We start from the raw sequence: 20,744 nt of genomic DNA on the forward strand, positions 1-20,744 counted from the left end.
AATACAAGTAGTATGGGAGAATAGTAAATCAACCCCCTCTGCCTAACTCCTGCTTCTCCCTAGAGCGTCCCTGGGCAATGCAAGTGGTTAAGGCACCTTGCTTAGCTCCACCCAGAGATATTTAAGAAGAAAGCCTTGGTGATCTACACCTGAGAAATCAGCCTTTTCAAAACCCTATAGGAAAAAATAAAAGTTAAAACAGCAACCACAGCAAAACCCTATGGAGCACAGTTCTGCTCTGGCATACACAGTGGACACCATATGTCCGAATCAGCTCATGGTGGTTGGGCTTTTTGTGTAATAAGGCTGGGTTTTAAAGTGTCAATTTTCTTGGGAGCGACTTGTGGGCAAAATATATGCAGGGGGTGGGAAGTGGGGAAAGGTGAAGAGACCTGCTCTGGCACCACCCACCAGGCAAGGACTCTGGACACATCCAGAAGGACGATGCCTTGGTGCCAGGCAGTGTGGTGGGTAAGTCCTTGAACCCCTAAACTCAAAAGGCCACTCTGCCTAGCTGTTTGCACCCTTGTTTCCTTATACTTCTAAGAAGGCTATGAGAATAAAATGAGGTGATACACATGAAATCACCTTATAAATTGTTATAGGTTAATTTCCATGGTAAATTAGTATATACTGGTTATCATTATTGGTTGGATAGTGCAGTCATTTATTTGTTGTTTGAACTGAGTAAGTTACTTAACCTTGCTAAGCCTTGGTTTCTCATCTGTAAAATGAAGATAATGAGATCCGCCTGTTGGGACTATTGTGAGAATTAAATAAAACATGTAAAGTGTCTAAAAGTAAAAAAAGTGTCCCTTCTGTAGTATGTTTAGAGGATGCTGGGAAATATGGATGGGTGCAAAAAATACCAACATTAAGGACCTTTACAAACCATTGCAAATTTCTAGAGCATTTGTCATCTGAGACAAGCATCCTCAATGACATTTTATTCAACTCTGAATTGTTCCTCCATAACACATAAAGATTCCACAATATCCAGTATTGTGTCCCTTCTGTCCAATTCAGCCTCATCACCAGGACTCTTTTAGGAGCTTGGTAAACACTTGAGTAGTCTTTCCAGGAAAGTTGTCTTTGTTGTTGTTGGGTGCCATGGAGTTGACTCCAGCTCATACTGTCCCCATGGGCCAGAGTAGAACTGCCTCCAAAGATTTCCCAGGCTCTGATCTTTATGTCGGACTCCTGGTGTAAAATTGTGGACTAATGCGCTGGACTGCAAAATTGCTTTAAACCACAAGGTCGGCGGTTCAAGCTCACCAGCTGGTCCTTGGAAACCCTATACAGGGTTGCTACGGGTCAGAACTGACTCAATAGCACTTAACAATTACAACAACAACAATCTTTATAGCACTGGACCGGACCGCAAAAACCATTTGAATTGCAAGGTTGGTGGTTCAAACTCACCAGCTGCTCTTCAGAAACCCTGTCAGAGTATCTATGAGTCAGAACTGACTCAATGGCACTTAACAACAACAACAATCTATAGAAGCAGATCACTGGGCAAATTTGAACCACCAACCTGTTAGCAGACAAGCGCTTATCCATTGCACCACCAGGGACCCTTCCAGTTAAATAGTTGTTATTTTTATTAGGTGCCATTGAGTCAGTTCCGACTCATAGAGACCCTATGCGTAACAGAACACTGCCTGGTCCTGGGCCATCCTCAGAATTGTTATGTTTGAGCCCAGTATTACTGCCACTGTGTCAGTCCATCTTGCTGGGTCTTCCTCTTTTTCTCTGACCCTCCACTTTACCAAACATGATATCCTTCTCCAGGGATTTGTCCTAACTGACATGTCCAAAGTACAAGAGACAAAATTTTGCCATCTTTGCTTCTAAGGAGCAATCTGGCTATACTTCCAGGACAGATTTGTTTGTTCTTCTGGTAGTCCGTACTTTAAATATTCTTTGCCAAAAACACAATTCAAATATGAAATCGTTAAGTGCCGTGGAGTCATTCCGAGTCATAGAGACCCTGTATAGGATTTCCGAGGATTTTGTTACATCTTCAAGGGAACAGAAAGCCTCATCTTTCTCCAGTAGCGCGACCAGTAGGCTCAAACCGCGGACTTTGTGGTTCACAGTCTAGTGCTTATCCTATGAAGTTACTGCCCTCCCTAAATATAAAATTCATGAGTACCAAAGGCACTTTCCTGGCCCCAGGCCTGTGGCTCTTGGGGCTGTCCGTGGACTAATGCCGCAGGCGCCTGGAAGCCAGTGTCTGCTTTACAAGGGCAGTTTAGCCATGTCATCTGGAAACTTCCACAGCCTTCCCCCTTCCTGTTCCCCACTTCTTGCCCTTCAAGTCTCCTGCATAGCCCAGTGTTTTCCCCTCTATGGTCCTTGACCCTTCAACCCCAGACCTTCCTGTTCCAACCCCCAACTTGAGCATTTTCTTTCTTGTCCAGTTCATTCTTCATCTCCCCCTCACTCACAGGTCTCTGGGGACATTAGCTCAAGGCAAAATCTGAATGTTTCTCCCCTATCTGGTCACTCAGCTCCCATAGGCTATATATAGCACAGCTGTGCCTCAGATTGTGCTGAGAGCTTCTTTGGGTCCTAGTTCTGCCTCCAACCCTTCTGCAACAGGGAGAAAGTGCCTGAAGTCTGGAGTTGAGGTGGAAAATCTCAGCAAGATCAGGGTGGGGGCAGACAAGGAGGGAGGGGCAGGGGAGGAGTGTGCCGACTATAGACAACCCAGAACACAATGTCAGGGAATTTCCGCTTCTCTCCCAGTCACTTGTTCATTCAAGAAGAGGTGTGGGAAGTGTGCAAGGGAATCCTAACAATCATCCTATGGGTAGACATGCCATCCTTTTACAGATGAGGAACTAGACTCAAAGAGGTTGAATGGCACAAGACCAAATATTTAGAGAGGAATGGGGTGGTTAATTGATTCTACATCTGTCTCTAGTTTCAGCTCTCAGTTCATTACTATGAGTACCATTTGGAAACCTCTAAATTAGAATTTCTATTCATGTGACCTGATATAAAGGCAAATGGAGGTTTGCCAATTACTAAAACCTGGTAGTGTAGTGGATTGTGAGCTGGGTTGCTAAACAAAAGGTCAGCAGTTCGAATCTACCAGCTGCTCCAATAGAGCAAGATGAGGCTTTCTGCTCCGGTAAGGATTTATAGCCTGTGAAACCCTATATACGATCATGATGAATCAGTTCTGACTCAAGGGCATACAACCACCACCAAGCCAGTTACTAATGAGGAAATGCTTATATCAAAGACTTGGCATATAACCCACATTAATGCTATCAGAGCTCACTTACTGAAGCGGGACGATACAGAAAGAAACCTGCTCCTTGGGGTTTTACTTCTCTATGTGCTCAGATGTTTTAAAAATAAAATTCAATTTTATTTCTTCTACTTCAAGACTTTCCCTTCTCTTTCTAAGCATTATTCCAAGTAGTCCAGAACAGTGAGATTTGATTTTAGGAATGGTTAGAAGTCTTGTCTTTTTTTTTTGGTCACTTCCTGTGAACTTGGGCGATATTTAACCTGATGCTAAGAATTATAATAGTGAGGATTAAATAAAATAACCTACATATAGCAATTAGCTTACTTTTGGTCCATGGAAGATGCTCAATAAATCATGTTGTTGTTGTTAAGTGAAGTGCCATCTTGTCGGTTCTGACTCATAGTGACCCTGTCTGTATAGGGTTGCCAAGGAGTGGCTGGTGAGTTTGAACCACTGACCTTGTGGTTCAAACCAACTTTGCGGTCCAGTGCTTTATCCCACAGCGCCACACCAGGACAATAAATCATGTCAAGCACTATGGAGTCCTGGTGTGGCACTGTGGGTAAATGCACCAGATTTCAAAGCCCTTTGAACTGCAAGGTTGGTGGTTCAAGCTCACCAGCTGTTCTTCGGAAACCCTATACAGGGTCGCCATGGGTTGGAATCGACTCGACGGCACTTGACAACTATGTTATCAGCTCTAGTTTTGGAGATGCTGTAGAAACATCAACATTTTAGTAAAGTTGAATTCTGCCCTCCATAGCTTCATTCTTATTCTCCAAAGGACTTGGTGGTGATGCCGATTCCTGCTGTCTCACCAGACATTTCCACCCTAACCTCTGGCCAAAGAGCCCCCTGCTGGCACAATTACTAAACTGCTAACTAAGACTGGTAGTTTGAACCCAGTAGCTTCCTGTGAGAACCTGGTTTTCTTCTCCAGCAGATTACTGCCTAACCCTATCACATGGAGTCACTTTGTGTTGAATGGACTAGTTGGCAACAACCAGCCTCTGGCCTAGACCACCAAGGATCAGGAGAGACTGTGCAGAAGGCTGTGTGTGAATGACTGGGAGGAGAGTTCCCATGAACGCTGGGGACACAGGGAGACCCTAGGGAGTAGCTGTGACTCTGGATTTGGTCCTAGAGCACTGAGTGTTTGAGGGAGAAAAGAGAAAGACATCAGCTGTTGGACACATTTCCAGAGTTGAAAAACCCCTTTAGGAGACACACAGGGCTGAAAGAAATCTAGGGAAGAAAGGCAGGTTGGGATGGAGCATCTATGGTGCATCTGGACATTTCTCTATTTGTTTAGTGAGCAGGCATTTGTTTTTTGAATCAAGCAAGCTATAATCCATTAGCATTCCTAAACTTCAGTATCAATCTGGAGAGACTCCTGGGAAAGTTTAGTATTGCATTGACAGCATAAACTTCGGAGCAAGCCAGACCTGGGTTCAGATCCTGTTGCCACGCTGGGATCCTTGGATGACATCTAGCCACTCTGAAGCTACACTTGTCGCTGAACAAGCTAGTACCTTATAGGACAGCTGAGAAGTCTGAAATATAATTATCTACTAGAGCAGGGGCCAATGCAGGTCACGATCATTCCTGTAAGTGGAGCAACCATCATCCATCCTACAAGCAATATAAGGAGAAGGGCTCTGGCGGAGTGAGAGAAGTCCCAGTTGTGTCAAACTTGTGGGCAAATCTCCTTGGCCAAGCAAGCATCCTTGAAAGGATTGAGAGCAGGCCCAGAGGGCCTGTCTTCCACTTTTTTTTCACATCCCTTGTTCATAAGGAGACTTGAGGTTCTCTATAGGCTAAACCACTAGATTGCTAACCATAAGATTGGCAGTTCAAATTCATCAATACTCCATGGCAGAACAAAGAGGTGATCTGCTCACGTAGGCTTAGGGAACCTCAGAAACCCTCTATAGGGCTGTTTGTTGAGACTGTGTTGGAGTCCTCGATGACAGTGGATTTTGTTCTTATGCATAGTTGAGGGGAGAATGCAGATTTGTCACCTTACCTGTTTTCATTCGAGTTACCCACAGTGTCTGTCTTTGACCCAGCCATTTATGTGCATGGGAACTGAAGACTGGATTAAGTTTAGGGCTCCCTTCCATCTGGTCTCCCAGTACTTCACAGGGCCTGGAGCTTCAGTCTGGAACTCAGCAGATGGGGGTGGGGGTGTCTGTGAAGAGTGATGCCCTGTTCTATCTCCTCCCCTCCCCATCCCTGACTTCAAAGTCTCCATAAAGGCCAAGTCACTGTTCCTCTGACCCCATAGTGGCAGCTCTGTCCTCAGCTCTTGGTCTATTCAGAGCAGCAGATGGTGAGCACTGACCAGACAGCCCAGACTCAACCGACAGCCATCGCCTAGGGTAAGCACCAGCATGCTGAGGACCCATGAGGCTACAGTCCTTGTTCCTCCAGGAGAGAAAGAAAAGGCCACTAAGACTCAAAGCTGATGTAAGTGGGGAGTCGTCTGTTAGACATGGAAAAGACATTCAGGCAGTCTGAAGACCAGGATTCTGGGAGTCTGCCACACTTGTGATGAGAGCAGACATTTACAGGGGCCAGTATGAAGAGGAATAGGGGTCATCAGCCCAGAAGTGAGAGGTTGATAATGGTGAAGGCTCTAGAAACAGGGACCAGTAAATTTGTCTCTAGATTCATGTACAAAATCTATGCTAAATTGCACACGAATCAGCATCATTTAAATCTCTAGTTCTTCTGATTTGGTGATGAGGGTTGTGGCACCTTCTTTGATTGCTGACTCCTTGGGGCCATAGATCCTTCTGGGTAGCTCCCTCAGGAACAAATGCCATAGACCAGTCCCAAGGCCAGTGAGGGCCTCTAAGTTCAAGGTTTGTTCCTTTACCCTCATCTGAGGATTTTTCCGACCGCTTTTCTTGGCCCAGGGATCACATCCATTGGGATGAGGATGGGGGAGGGAACAACAGAGAAAACAGTGAAGTCAGAACTAGCTGAAGAAGAGTCAGAAGTTAGAAATGAGACGGAGAAATGGTGCTAATGGCGCAGCCATCTGAGACAGGACACCTGTGACATCTTTTCAAGTAGAGGCTGTGTTGGGCATGGTAAGAAAGGTAACTCCTCCCTTCAACCCAGACTGAGAACAACTGAGGTTTTAACTGTGAGGTGCCTCCTTCCAGGACTGGACTGAAGCCCAAGTACGTCAGCTGTTAACAAAGTGGTACCCAGGATGTCTGCCAACAAAGGATGGTGGGTGCCACCTGAGGGGGAAGACAGTGTGTCCGAGAAATTCCTGAGGAAGACCAGAGAGTCTCCACTGGTGCCTATAGGTGAGTGGGGAAAAGGAAGCAATGGGGGGTAAGGGGACCTTCTTTCAAGAGCATCTTTCCTAGTCCTAAAAGCAGAGGTCATAGAACTCAAGATAGTCCTACTCACCCATCAACAGTTAGGAATGAACCAAAGGCAAAGACAGTATCAAGGGACACACTTATAATAAAATGGGAGTCTGGAGGGGTAGAGGCAATGGTCAACCAAGTAAATTCATGTATGGGATATAGAAAACTAAGTATCAACAACACTGAGATGGGAAGGGACGGAGCAGCAGCAGTTTGATGCCTCCCAGCGTTTTGTTCCTCAAGGCCCCAGCAAAGGAAACCGGCTGCACCAGGAAGGATGTGGGAGCCAGTGGTGGCTGGAGAAGGGCCCGAACAGAGTTAATGGTCACGGGGGTGCTGTTAGGATGAGCTGCTTGTATGTGGGAAGGGACATCAATGGGAGGAAGCAGCCACCCTGGAAATGCCATGGAAGGAAAACGATTCATTATTCCACTGATAGCCCAGCTGCCCAGCCTGCCTACCAAGGTTCTCTCTCAGGGGAAGTCATTGTGCTCAGTGGCTCAGGCCCAGGAGTCATGTTCTTTGCCTATAGGCTTAGGAGGCTGCCTGGTGGTGGCAGCATACAGGATTTACCGGCTGAAGGCTCGTGGTCCCACCAAGATGTCCATACATCTGATTCACACCCGAGTGGCAGCTCAGGCCTGTGCTGTGGGGGCAATCATGCTGGGTGAGTAGCTTGGCTGGGGTGGGGGTAGGTCACAGCAGAACGAGGACAAAATGGATCGGGCAGTCTGGCTTGAATCCTGGTAGTTAAGTCCCTGTCCCATCAAGTTTTTAGTGAACCTTCATTCAGACTTTCCCAGAGCTCTTCTGTTTGAATTTCCTGCCCCAGAACTATGTGAATGGTGTGTAGTCCTTTTCACATTAGTTTGCCTGAGAGGTGAGAAAAACCATGCAGCTAGAATTATGTGGAATTTCTCTTCCTCTCTGAATCAAGAGACAGACAGCAGTTGGTTTGTTGGCTGTGCGACAGAGGTCAAATCCCATTCCCTGACCCCATTCTCCCAGGTCCAACATGATGATGACCACACCTGAGAGAACAGATGTGGAAGTGCTTTGTGGCCTGTCAGATGGCCACCACAGGGCGCGGTCCCAGATGTTTCCCGAAGCTGAGTGGTCAGGTGCTTGCAGCAGTTGTAGGGACCTGGGGCAGAAAGATGAGGGGTGGCTGGCCTCTTAAGGGAGCGGCTAGAGCTGTTAGCCTCGGCACCTGGGGCAGGCAAAGGAGGGTGGTGGGTTCGATGCCAAGGGGCGCATTCCTTTTCCCCCACCCCATGCAGGTGCCGTGTATACGATGTACAGAGACTACATCAAGAGGACAGCACAGGATGCTGGGGAGAAGTAGGACCGCTACAGGGGCAGTCAGACCCCCTTAACGCACTCCCTGCTATGCTTTTAATAAAGTAGTTAGAAGGAAAACCAAGTCTCTTCTACAATGGAACGAGGGTTGGTAGGAGCGGGCAGAAGCGCTTGGAGCAAAGGTCTCAGAACCAGAGTTCTAACTCCCGACTCCAAGACAGAGGAGTTTTTAAAGGGCCAGTGGTCTCGAGGTGATTGGCATTTCAAACCTATCAGATGCTCTGTGGGAGATGTGGCAGTATGCTTCTATAAAGGTTACAGCCTTGGAAACCCTATGGGGTAATTCTACTCTCCTATAGGGTTGCCAGGAGCACTGGATAGAGCTGTAGGATAAGCACTGGACACAATGTCAACAGTTCAAACCCACGAGCTACTCCATGGGAGAAAGATGAGGCTTTCTGCTTCCATAAAGACTTACAGAATTGGAAACCCTAAAGAAGTCTTGGAGTCAGAACCTAACAAAAACAACACAGAGTAGCTATAAGCTGGAATCGCCGTGATGACAGCAGGTTTAGTTTTTAGTTCCATGAAAAAAGTGTTAGCTCCAGTAGATTAACCCCAGAAACCCAATGACTGGACCCAGAAGGAGCACGGCACAAAGAGGATAGGATGCCATGGATGGGGGTAGTAAAGAGACCTCCACACTCATGGGAACACTGACTCTAGAGACGGTGGTCCTCCCACCACATGCTGCTTCCCTGGGGGCCCCGGCCGGAAAGAGACTGCAGCTGGGAGCAAAGACAGCAACGCCTTGTGGGAGGCCACATCTACCCAGAACCCGAGTGTCAGTAGACCATGCTGGAGGGAAGGGGCGGGGATGAAAGGAACAGGGCCAGACAGAGGTCAGAATGTTCTGTTCACTTACAAACCATGTCTAAGGTCAACTTATAAAAAAATAAAATTCCACGTAAATCCTGAAGACAGGGCCTCTTGGGGTTAAACACTTTCATCCCTTTCGTTCCTGAGTCCAAGCTCTTTTCTATTCCCTGGGAATGGAGCCAGGCAGAGGCCACAGAAGGAACTAGAAGACGCAACGCTCCTCCCTCACTGGGACTCAGGGATGGCGGCCTCTGGGTTGTCAAAGGAGGCAACAGTAGCTCCCAGATGGCTCTCTACCAACAAGTCCAAGCCACATGCTTCAAGTCCAGGAGCTGCAGCCCACTGAAGGGTGCTGGGGCTGTCCGGAGGGTCTACGCTCACATGGGGTAATTGAGTACGACATCCTGCTTGGCGAGCTCCAACAACATAGGATCATCGAAGAACTTGCTGATGCTCACATCTTCACTCAGGCCCTGCAGAGAAGGGGGCACATGGGAGAAGGAGCCCAGGCAGTGGCTGATGGAGCTGGGGGTGGGCTGGGCCCTGGGTTAGTGGGAAGGTTGCTGGGGGTGGGACCTTGGCTGAGCTGTATGCCTGAGGAACCATGCCTTGAGGGTAACTCACAGGAGAGAAGACCCTCCTTCCCCGGGCAGCCTGGGCCCCTGCCTGCCTGCCTCATGATTCTACAGGTTGCATCTCTCGAAACTGTTCAGTCAACAGTTCTCAGTCCAGGGGCCCTTGGCCTCCTGTGGAGACCCCTGGTGGTTGAGGGATGGTGATAGGCATGAGGGACACATACCTTCCTACGACGGGTTTTGATCATGAATTCCCGGGCCAAGTGAGGAGCTGGCTGTGGCTCCAGGGGGCGGATGACAATGCTCTTGTCCAGAGGATCACCAGGTACAATCTGAAAGGCAAGGGGGTTTCCCATGGTCTAGGCAGACTGCCTTGAGAGTTCAGCTCTAGCACCAGGTCCTTTTCTAGAAGTTGAGAGTCAGAGCTGTTGACTACCAGAGCTTGGAAGGGAAAGAGGCAGGACTGGAATCAGCCCTGAAGAAGTGGGAGGCCAAGAGAGTCTACCTATATTTCTTTACCTGCCAGTGGTGGAAGACAGACAGGGAAAAGGCCTGGCCCTGTGTGTGAGTCCGCAGATCAGTTTCAAAGCCAAAAGAGTCAATGGCTGGGATGAAAGCTTTGATGGTGTACAGAGGGGAGCCTGGTATGGGTGCATCCTGAGTCACGTGCCCCCTGAGGAAGATAAACAGACGAGAAAGCTGGAGCTCCAGGTTCTATAAAGGACAAAACCAGAGAAGGAATCTGCCCCCAAATGCATGTCAACCGAGTACCCTCAATGACAGAACCACCATAAATGCTATACAGAGGGCAAAGAGGCTTGGGGGTTCCATGTAACCCCCTGTCAAAGTCAAAGGGGTGGCAGCCTCTGGAGTTGAAACATGGCAGGAGGTCCTATGGGCAGTGCCATCACTGATGTGATTCAGTATTTCCCCCAGTTCTCTGAGGGGCGGGGCCCAAGAAAGGAAGCTCAAATTTTAATCGGCAGGACAGTTGGGGATTACCCCATTCCTATTTGCTAAGTTTCCCGAGTGCAGCAGGTGGTGAAGGCCAATCTCTCCTTTTTCATGACACCCAAGTTACTTCTCACCTTGCTAGAGCTCAGCACTCCACCTCAAATAACTGGGGTGCTCACCTGCGCCTGGCCAGGACGGTATAGACAGCAGAGACACAGTCTGCAGGAGCCTGTACCTCCACAAAGTAGTAAGGTTCCATCAGACGAGGTGTGGCCTGCAACAGAGCAAGAAGAAAAGGCTCCTCACCTTGCGAGAGACTGAGGAGACCCTGAGTAGAGGGAAGCTAGGGAGCTGTACCCTCGAGGTTCCAGAGGCTTGCTTCCCACACTGGTCTCTGGAGCAGGCCACTGCCCCCAAACCCTACTCTCTTACCATGAGGAAGGCCGAATAGACGACTCTCCTGGCTGTGGGGATGATCTGGCCCCCACCCCGGTGAAGGGGCTCCTGGGCCACCACTGCATCCAGGATCTTAAACTTGACATTTCGAATCACTAAAAAGGAGAGGGCAGCTGACTGAGAAGAGGTTCTGGTGCTGGGCTGGGGGCACAACAAAGCAGCAAAGGGTCTCATGAGAGAGATACTGCAGCTGTCTGGAATTCACATGAGATAGGGCACAAAAATCACACTGGAGGTGGAAGTTCTAGTAAGAGATGCCAGGACTGGAGTCGACGTCGCAAGTTAAACACATTCAGTAGTGTCTGCTTCCGGTCAGACTCAGGGATCACAAAGCTTTCCTAGCAGTTTCTATGCTTCCAGTTATTACAATATTGCATTATCTGACCCCACGAAGTCCAACCCTGGTCTATGTCGTTATGTGCTGTTGAGTCAATTCCAACTCACAGTGACCCTACAGGAGAACAGAGCAGAAATGTTCCTGACGTTTCCTAGGCTGTAGTTTTTATAGGAGAATACCACCAGGACTTTCTCTTGCCGAGTGGCAGGTGGACTTTAACTGTTAACCTTTTAGTTAGCCATTAAGTGCTTAACCATTGAACCACCAGGGCTCCCTCCCATCTCCAATCCTACCCTCCTCCTCCTCTTGATACTTTATGTCAAACACAGCCAAAGCTGGAGCTTTCTCAAATTGTCAGTCTAGAAATGGCTTCATTTCCAAGTAGTGCTACCAGGACAGGTAGGGAGGAGACAGGAGGAGCCTGACACATGACTTATAATGGCTCTCCGTACCCTGAGCTGCATCAGCCACCAGGCCCTACACATGTCTGTGTCAGAGGACCCTACCTATAGAACTGGGATGGGGGTGCCAATGGACTTACACTCATCACAGAGGGGCCCCTCCCTGGTTCCCCACTGAAAACCTTGCACGATGCTGTCCTTCACTGAGCCGAGAAGAGCCTTGTCCACCTGCAGAGAGACAGGAATGCTCTTTAGTAGTGCCCCTGACAACAGGCCGGGAGTTTAGAGGGAAGAGAAGATGGGTACGCCTGTAAGAGGCACACTCCTTCAAGAAGACCCAGAATTCTTCCCAGAAAAGGACAGCACTGTGTAGCTTCTACTTCTCAAGAAGCAAGCAGCTACCCCGTGGTTCCCCTCAGTTCTGCTCTACCTCAGAAGGCAGGGTGTCATCCACCAGGATGTTGGGACCAGTGGCATCAGGCCCAAATGCCCAGATGGACCGGGCAGCCAGCAGATCCCAATCGTACTTGGTCTGGAAGAACTCTCCCAGTTTCTTCCTGAAGGGAGGAGGAGAAAACAGGTATCAGATGTAACTCAGTGACTGCTGGTCCCGGGGTCATGAGCCCGCCCTTTCTGGAGGACAATCACCTTGTCCTATGGACTTTGTCCAGGATGTAGTAAGGGAAAAGACAAAAGCACTTCCCATGTGGATGTATGGTGCTGAAGACCCAGCAAGCAGGCTCTGGTGTCCTCGTCACCCTTCAGCACCCTCACCTGTTCCATGTGATCTGGACCACCTCGTTCTCTATGTCCTCGGCGAGACCCTTCTCAAGAGGCTCAGCAATCATGGTGATCTTGTTCCTGGTCAGAAAGGTCACAGGAAGGAGGAGCGTTAGCAGGACGAGTAGAAGGGGCATTCCTGAGACAAGGAGTAAATCAGGACCAGCTGTTTAGTGAGAGCCACAGAACGAGGTAGAACAAAAAGAGATCATCTTTGTCTTCTTTCATTTGAATCAACTTGCTTGGGGCAAATTTATAAGATGATCATAGAGAGAAGTGGCAGTTAAGAAATTCCTCATAGGAGTAACAAAGGCAAAAAACCCCCAGAGCATCTTGTCCAAACACACAGGGATGAGAGAGAAGGGGTGGAACTCACATACCCTAAGCACATCCCCTCCTCCCTCTATCCCTAAGTCTTAGAGCTCCAATCTTTGCCTCTATTCCTACATAGTGTGTGTTTGGGGTGGTGTTGGTGGAAGGTGGGGAGAGGAGGCTCCCTGAGGCTGTCAATCTCAGGGGCTCAGTGACTACCCAAGCTTACTTCTTATTGGGAGTTTCAGCAAAGCACTTGAGGGAGGACGTTTCCACCACCGTCTCACAAAATGTGACAACTGGGTCAGCCACCTAGGAAACAATGAACTGTGTTGGGGTGGGGCAAAGTCTAGTTTTGTTTGAAAGACAATCTTCTAGCAAAGGGACACCCAAAGCTTTACTACAAGAGAAATTCCACTGCTCTGAGCAATGCACATGACAAATATAAGAGCATGGCCTTACCTTGATGTCTATCTCTGAGTACATCTTCCTCAGATCGTGCATCACACAGTCCAAGTACAGCTCCCCTGTGCCCAGGATCACGTGCTCACCTGACTCCTCCACCTGAAACACACCGCCCTGGTGGTCACTCACAGCCTGGCACTTGTGCCTGCAACAGCATTTACAAACAGGGTGGCAGCTACAAGGTCAGAACCTGAGTATGTGTGTGTACTTAGGTTCACTGTCAGAAACAGCCAATGCCTGGTGCTCATTCCAACATCTTCAAGAAGGTTCAGTGGGGATCAGACACCTACAAGTCAGTCCATGAGATATCTGGATCTCTCCGCACAGTGCTACCAGATTTGTTGTCACTGATTCAATTTCCATCTTAGTCTTAAAGGGAAAATTCTGCCCTATATCCATGGACACAAATGAATCCATAAGCCCTAGCCAGCTACTCAAAAAGGTTATGCTGCAAGGTCGGTGGTTCAAGCTCACCAGCTGCTCCTCAGAAACCCTATACAGGGTCACTATGGGTCAGAACCGACTTGAAGGCACTAACAACAATAGCCATGGGTACAAAGGAATCCATCAGCCCTGGCCAGCTACTCAAAAGGTAATGCTGGCAGGCTCAAGTGGGGGAAGGGTTAGAGTAACTCGTTTTCCTTCTATTTTTGGAACAGTCAATTCCAAACATACACTCCAAGAATTTCACTTTCCTACCTAAAATCACTTGGAAAGACACACATACAACCCCTAAAAAAATCACGGGTCTTGCCCTGTCTTCAAATGTCAGCGATGGAAGGAACAGCTCCTCACATAGGCTGCTAAGGAAGTGTATCTGAGATGCTGGAGGATCCAGGCAGCTCGCAGCACAGGTGATCAGATGGGCCAGGAGGGCTCGGAAGCAGCTGCAGACCACAGGCATACCTTGGTGGTGAGGGACGGGTAGCTCTTGTTGACCTTGCGTAGGCCGTCCAGCATTTTGGGCAGCTCTGAGGGGTTGACTGGCTCCACCGCAATCTTGATCACCGACGTGGTGTTGAACTTCAAGGGGCGGAAAATCTGAGCCTGAGACCCAAAATGCAGAGGAGTGAGGGCACCTGGCCTGAGCAGGCACAGAAACAAGTGCAGAGGTGAAAGGGGCTGAGGACTTGCTTAAGATCAGACTATTTTACAACCAGGAGCCAAAGTACTGCCTGGGGTCACTTGAAGGGCCATTTCTTCCCATGTATTTTGGCAGATCAGATGGGCGGGAAGGAAAGGAGTTCCTCCGAATTCTTAGCATCTGAGCCAAGCACAGAATCCAGCAGGGTCACACCATGAAGGCTGAGCCTGGGCTGGGGCCTGAAACCACGAAGTGGCGGGCACTGGCGGGCACTCTGGGTGAGTTCTCTATAAAGTCTGCTGTTTGCTTCTCACATGTGCTGTGCCTCCCCTGTGGCCATTTAGCATACACCAATCCCTTCAGGCTTCTCAGAAACGTTACCTCCTCATTGCCTCGAGGTTCAGTGATGGTTGCTGTCTTCACAATTGGTTGATCCACACCTTCAATTAGAACCCAGTTGCCAGCAGGAACGCGGTTCACCTCAATGTGATACCTGAGCAACATCCAACAGGCAGCAATGGCACATGGGCACAGCATTCAATCCATAAAAAGTTTACTGAGCACCTCTTATGTGCCAGGCACTGAGCCAGGAACAAATGTAAGCAAAACAGATTTTATCCTAGCAGAGAAAAGAGGTCATCAACAACCACTCATAGACCACACATTGTAAACTGTGATGAAAGAAAAGTGTAAGATGTACTATGAGGCAACAACAGGAGAACCGAATTTCAATTCATGGGAAGTAAGTTTCTCCCCAAGATGCAGAATGTAAGAGATGCTAACAGTACCACCACAGATGATAACTAGACAGTAACTTCAGCTCCCCTAGCTCTTCTATCTTTTTCTGATGCCTAGGGAATGGGGTTGGCTTTGGAGGAGGGAAAGGGAGCCACTGAAGCAGAGCAGTTATGTTAGGGAGTAGGACTGATATGCCAAAGTCATGAGCTAACAAGCAGCCCAGAGGTCCTAGTTAAGTGTGGGATGCTACAGGAAACACAATGAAGTCTTCAATCTTGATCAAAGAGTACATAATGAAGGCTGGGAAGCAATTTCTCGTGGGAAAGACACCTAAAGGTTATGACTTCAGGAACACAGGAGAGAGGATTATGAGGGACAATGGAGGTCCCACCACAGAAGTGCCTATAAGACATCCAAAATGCAATGGCAAGGCATCAACATTAGCCCTGCAATCAGCTGTCTTCTTGGCCCCAATGATCTTGGATGGCAAGAACTAGAAGCTAATACATCTACTGAGGAATAATATTAGTCCCTACTGTAGGGAGTCAGGCAGCTACTGGGTTTTCCGAGGAAAGAAGTAGCCCTTCCAGCTCTTTGGGATGGTCCCAGGGTAGAGGTCAATGTATGCCCCTTGGCCTCTGGTAGGCAGTACCTGGCTACAGAGATCCAAAGACGGCCCACGGTACAGATCTGGGAGTCTTCCTCATCCTCTAGGGTGTAGTTCTCCCCCAGTACCTTCACAGGCTGCCCAGCATGGATAGTACCACTCAGCACACGGCCAAAGGCGTGAAACTGAACTCCATCATCTGTGCTGTACATCTTGGTAGTGTGGCACATCAGAGGACCCTGGAGGAGGGAAGAGAGTGCAGCCTGAACCACAAATCCCTTCTAGGTAAGGACCACTGTCTCTCTTTCCCTCAACAATGGCATGAGCTATGAGGAGGCAGCCAGGACCTAGAGTTACAGACAGCAACCTGATAACATTCGAAACCATGTTCCATCCCCTTAGTTATAGCAACAAATAAACAAAAAACTCCCTCTTTTCCGGACAGATGAGGGCCATGAGAGAGAGAAGTAGGCTTAGGAACGCAGATGGCCATAAAGGGAAAGATTACTTGCCCCAAAGTTCCTCGGAAGACATAACTCAATTTTCAACTGGCCATCTGTGAATGCTGAGAAACTGGTTTCCTGAACAATGGTTAGGAAGACTTTTTCTGAGCCAGGATCGACACAAGCTACCATTTGCTGAATTTTTACAATCAACTTTTACATGTCCTTAATCTGATTTAATTCTCCTACCACCCCCCCCCCCCCCCCCCCACTACACAGTATCCTCACTGTACAGACCAAGCCCCTAAGGCTCAGGAAGAATGGAAATGTGCCCAAGGTCATACCACTAAATTCAGGTCTGTGTGCCTAGAGAGAATCATAGAAAGTGGTAAGAGACAGAATCAGGGAACTGGAGGAGCCTTACATCAGGGTCACAGTCGCTCATGGCCTCGCCAAGGTCGGAGTCCACGCCGCCAGTGTAAGTGTGCTCAATCTTGGGTTTGGCGCCCACTTTTGGAGAGGGGATATGCTGCACACACATGTCCACAAAGCCTGTAGAGGGGAAGAGGAAGCCATTACCACTCCTCCCATGCTGTTCAGAAAGCTTACCACAATGGGGCTGATTTCCAGCTCTACAAAGCTAGGGTTCCATGATTCTGGGAAGCAGTGCCGTTTCCTGGGAGAATGCTGCTAAGAAATACGGATTCACACTGATGTCAGGGAAGAGCAAGAAGCAGGTCTTGGTGATAGATGGGGTCCTTGGAACTCAGCTGACAACAATTTTAAGTGTCTCTATCAATCCCTGACTTTTTATTGAATATACACACTTACTGAACACTTAAATTGACCTAAATACACAACCCAAGTCTTCTTTCTAACATCTACTTAGAACTCTTGTCTTTTGAGAATTCCTACAAGTTACCCTGTTTTCCTGAGAACACTGGAGCAGGCATGGCTGCTACTGTTCGGTATTTTGCATATCAGATTGATGGCCAAGTCAGAATGGGCTCCGTTAACTATGCCCTTTGGTGTTCAGACACTGAATTCCCAATGGATTTAGGGTTAATCCTCATGTTACAGATGAGACACCAGTCAGAGAGGAATTAGGTAGCTGGCCCAGTCATCCCAGGCTCAGAAGTTAGAGCCTTTCTAACCCAGTTTAGCGCTCTTTCCACTACAACATCTGCCTTGTGAGTAACTAAAATACAGGAGGACACAGCTCAGGGGAAAGACACAGTGGGCCTAGAACCTCTCTTGAGTCCTAGCTTAGTACTTCTCCGACTTTTCTCACCCCCAGAGACCACCTTTCTGACTACACCCCTGGCAAATACACAATTCCTCAGTATCGGTTTCCCCATTTCCTGGTAGGGGAATTTAATTGCTTTTGTTTCCCAAGATTAAAACAACAACAACAACAAATTAATTTCTTTTTCTTAATGTATTTTTGTTGTTGAGAATATACAGAGCAGAACTTATACCATCTCAACAGTTTCTGCATATATAATTTAGTGACACTGATTACAATTGCGTTGTGCATCCATTCTCACCGACCTTTTCCAAGCTGCTCCCCCACTAGCAACATAAATTTAACGTCCTCTAAGCTTCCTATCTAAGGAGCTCTGGTAATGCAGTGGGTATGAATCGAGCTGCGAACCTCAAGGCCAGCAGTTCAAAACTACCAGCTGTTCTGCAGGAGAAAGACTACACTTTCTGCTCCCATAAAGATTTACAGCCTTGTAAACCCTGTACAGGGTCACTATGAGTCAGAACTGACTCCACGGCCCATAACAACAAGCTTCCTATATTCTGAGTAGTTATTGTTAATTTAATGCCAAATAGAGAGACCTTAAAGGCACGTAATGCTCAAGGCAGACATTCTTTAAATTATGTGGGTTAATGCTGGACTGTAAGGCCTGTTTGAACTCCAATATCAGTGGTTCAAGCTAGCCAGCCGCTCCTCAGAAACTCTATACAGGGTTGCTATGAGTCGGAACCAACTCGACAGCATTAAACAAACTAAACAGCATAGGTTTTAAGAAGACTTCAGGGGATAGTTTTGGTTTAAGGTTTAAAGATTATCTCAGGATTAATAGTACTGGGGCCTTATCCAGCTTCCTTGGCTCCAGAAAGCCTAGATTCCCTGAGAATTGAGTTTTTAGTTCCATATACTAAAGAGAGAAGCTAGGAAGAATCCGAATTCTGTATGTTGTGTTCAACAGTTTATTGAAAATAGTCTTAGGTCTCAGAACACCATGCAGGGTGGGAAAGATTTCCCCATGACAGAGAGGGCTGAACACAATAGTGGGGATACTGAGAGGGAGTCGGGGCATCTCATTACCTGTGAACTCCCCAAAGAACTTCTTGCAGACTAGCCTGAGCAGGGGGCGGATGTTCAGCTTCAGCTCCTCCTTGGTCAGGTGGATGCCAAGTTCATCCAGGGTCCTTGGGAGACTAGTGTCCACGTCACCCACAACCTGGGAAGATACCAGACACCATGGCAACCGCAACATCAAGGGAACAGTGTGACTCTCCAGAGGAATAGGGAAGGTCAAAGGGTGACTCAAAGAATTGGCAGTGTTCCTGGCAAGGCTAAGAGTTTGGTTTCAGAGGAGTCTTCATTACTTACCCTTCAAACCCTGGGCAAGGCAAGCTTGGTTAAGTCCCTCTCCAGCCAATAAACCAGGTATCCTGGGACTGACCACTGCCAGTGCTGCCCCCTGGTGTTTGGCAAGCAGCACCTCCTTCTACTCAGGAAGTCCCTTCAGCCTCCCTATTTAGAGACTTCTCATTTAGAGACTAGAAGGAACCAAAAAAGGTCACCTAGCAGTCTATCCTGTCAGGGCAGGGCCAAGATAAATCACCCTCAACAGACTTAAGGTCACCACTGAGGCAGATTCTAGAAATTTCTGTTATTAATACATTCAAGACGGACAGAAGAGGCTACTTTTCAGCACTAACAGATTTTAGATGTTATTTTTGTTCGTTTGTCAGCTGGAATAGCCACACTTTCCCACTTTGCTTTCACTGTGCAGTACTTATTAAAACATGCACACTTTAAACTGTCTTGGGAGAAAGGGCTGTATGAAATATTTTTATGTAACATTATCACCCTCTTGCAGTCCTGCCTTTGAGCGACCACAAATTCACATAAATGCAATGTTATACTCTTCTTGGAAGCATTCCACATGTTTAACTGTATCCTTACCACTTTCATGCCTCCTTTTAACTCTGACAGACATCACACACTTACACAGCCAGAACAGTCATTAAAGCAAAGCTCACACAGCCACTCTTTAAATGACTGCAACAGCCTTTATTTTATGGAATGTATCACTTAATCAGATTGATTAGTAAGTGTTCACTGATGAACATTTATTTCTAGCTTTTCTTTGCTTGCTTCCCACTTTCCTGCTGTTATAAACAATGCCATAACCAATATCTTTATATGCAGAGCCGGGAGGACATTCACAGTGATCTCTAAGTCAAATCTCTATAACTGGTAACTGCAATTTCATCACGTCCGTTTGAACAGTCAAGATCTTTCCATTAAACCTCTAAGCGATTCCTTTTCTTTCTTTCTTACCGTCTACCTTGATCCTGATTTCAGAAGCACTTAAGAATATTGCAAGAATAAGGTAGTGCTTGTTGGTCAGTGACGCTGAGTTGGTTCCAACTCATAGCGACCCTGTATAGGGTTTCCAATGAGCAGCTGGTGGGTGTGAACTGCTGACCTTGGGGTTCACAGTCCATTACTGATGCTACAGCACCACACCAGGAGTTCAAACTAGTGATCACTACCCCCAAATCTGCAATATGAAATTGAGCTGAGTATGGAGTAGAAGGGGAACGGAGTTCATCAGCTTTTCCACCTCGTGCTCGGAAGAGAAGGCCTGCACCATGTGGCCTGACGCACCTGAGCGAGGATCTTATAAAGCGGCTCCAAGATAAACTCCACAAAGCTCCTCTGGGAGCTGCTGGTCGGGGCCTTTTTGGTGAACTTTCTCCTAAAGAGAAACAGGAGAGGTAGTTATGAATGGTCCAGGAGGGAAAGGGCAGTGCCACCAACCCCAAGGGTGCATTTCCCACATTCTGAACCTGAGCAGCAGCCAACGGGAAGGAGTGACAAGTGTGTGTGAGGGAGACATTCCCAGAGACAGACTCCTGACAAGCCATCTGGTTGTGGCCCTCCAGCATCCCTGAACTAAGCTGTCAAGACCCCAGGAGAAACAGCCTCTCACCTGTTAACAGCTTGTGAGGCCAACCCACCCAGGGAGTCGGGGATGGTAGCTCATTTTGAGAACAGATATTTGCCTTGGGAATACTTTTTCTCTCTGTTCTCACTGGGACAATGGACCATCCCTCTGAAGTCACATCCCACAGTCTACTTACGTCTTGGGGTTAAAATAGATGTCACCCCAGAGTCTTTTAGCAAATTCCTGGTAATTAATGTCACCTATAAGAGAAGCAACACAATTGTCACTTTTTAATGTCTTACCATTATTTAATAAAAGAAATTACACAATTATAATCTGCATAGTAAATTGTTTCACCTGTGATGCACGCTTTATAACTAAAAATGCTAATACCTTCCTTTCCAGGATCCAGATAGTTCTCTGTGTGCTACTATGCCTTTTACATATCTCTAGTACTGTGGTTCCATCTGGCGAGCTCCATGTGTATAGTCGTCTGTTATGCTGTCTAAAGAAGGTATTTGAAATAAACAAATCATTTGTCTTGCAGAAATCTATCATTCGTTC

The 20,744-nt window shown here is 47.6% G+C and overlaps 2 protein-coding genes across 4 annotated transcripts in view; one reads left to right on the forward strand and one right to left on the reverse strand.

The window, feature by feature from the left end:
* Positions 1-6,491: 6,491 nt before the first annotated feature.
* Positions 6,492-8,002, forward strand: HIGD1B (HIG1 hypoxia inducible domain family, member 1B). Its single transcript, XM_006832751.1, has 3 exons — positions 6,492-6,591; positions 7,190-7,324; positions 7,938-8,002. The coding sequence occupies exons 1-3, from the start codon at positions 6,492-6,494 to the stop codon at positions 8,000-8,002; spliced, it is 300 nt and encodes a 99-aa protein (XP_006832814.1).
* An 826-nt stretch (positions 8,003-8,828) lies between these two features.
* Positions 8,829-20,744, reverse strand: part of EFTUD2 (elongation factor Tu GTP binding domain containing 2) — a 38,268-nt gene continuing 26,352 nt past the window's right edge. The window contains exons 11-27 of one of the 3 annotated variants that reach the window (XM_006833514.1): positions 20,377-20,440; positions 19,901-19,991; positions 18,326-18,461; positions 16,412-16,539; positions 15,590-15,783; positions 14,581-14,692; positions 14,022-14,162; positions 13,113-13,214; positions 12,880-12,962; positions 12,333-12,419; positions 11,989-12,115; positions 11,699-11,786; positions 10,797-10,915; positions 10,544-10,638; positions 9,930-10,083; positions 9,635-9,742; positions 8,829-9,308 (exon numbers count right to left, since the gene is read on the reverse strand). In XM_006833514.1, the coding sequence (XP_006833577.1) occupies positions 9,213-9,308; positions 9,635-9,742; positions 9,930-10,083; positions 10,544-10,638; positions 10,797-10,915; positions 11,699-11,786; positions 11,989-12,115; positions 12,333-12,419; positions 12,880-12,962; positions 13,113-13,214; positions 14,022-14,162; positions 14,581-14,692; positions 15,590-15,783; positions 16,412-16,539; positions 18,326-18,461; positions 19,901-19,991; positions 20,377-20,440 (1,925 nt within the window). In that variant the 3' untranslated portion in view covers positions 8,829-9,212. The remainder of the gene's footprint in view (positions 9,309-9,634; positions 9,743-9,929; positions 10,084-10,543; positions 10,639-10,796; positions 10,916-11,698; positions 11,787-11,988; positions 12,116-12,332; positions 12,420-12,879; positions 12,963-13,112; positions 13,215-14,021; positions 14,163-14,580; positions 14,693-15,589; positions 15,784-16,411; positions 16,540-18,325; positions 18,462-19,900; positions 19,992-20,376; positions 20,441-20,744) is intronic. The other 2 variants (XM_006833513.1, XM_006833515.1) reach the window with 2 other exon arrangements.

The sequence above is a fragment of the Chrysochloris asiatica genome, unplaced genomic scaffold, assembly GCF_000296735.1.
Source record: "Chrysochloris asiatica unplaced genomic scaffold, ChrAsi1.0 scaffold00007, whole genome shotgun sequence".
Classification (NCBI taxonomy): Eukaryota; Metazoa; Chordata; class Mammalia; order Afrosoricida; family Chrysochloridae; genus Chrysochloris; species Chrysochloris asiatica.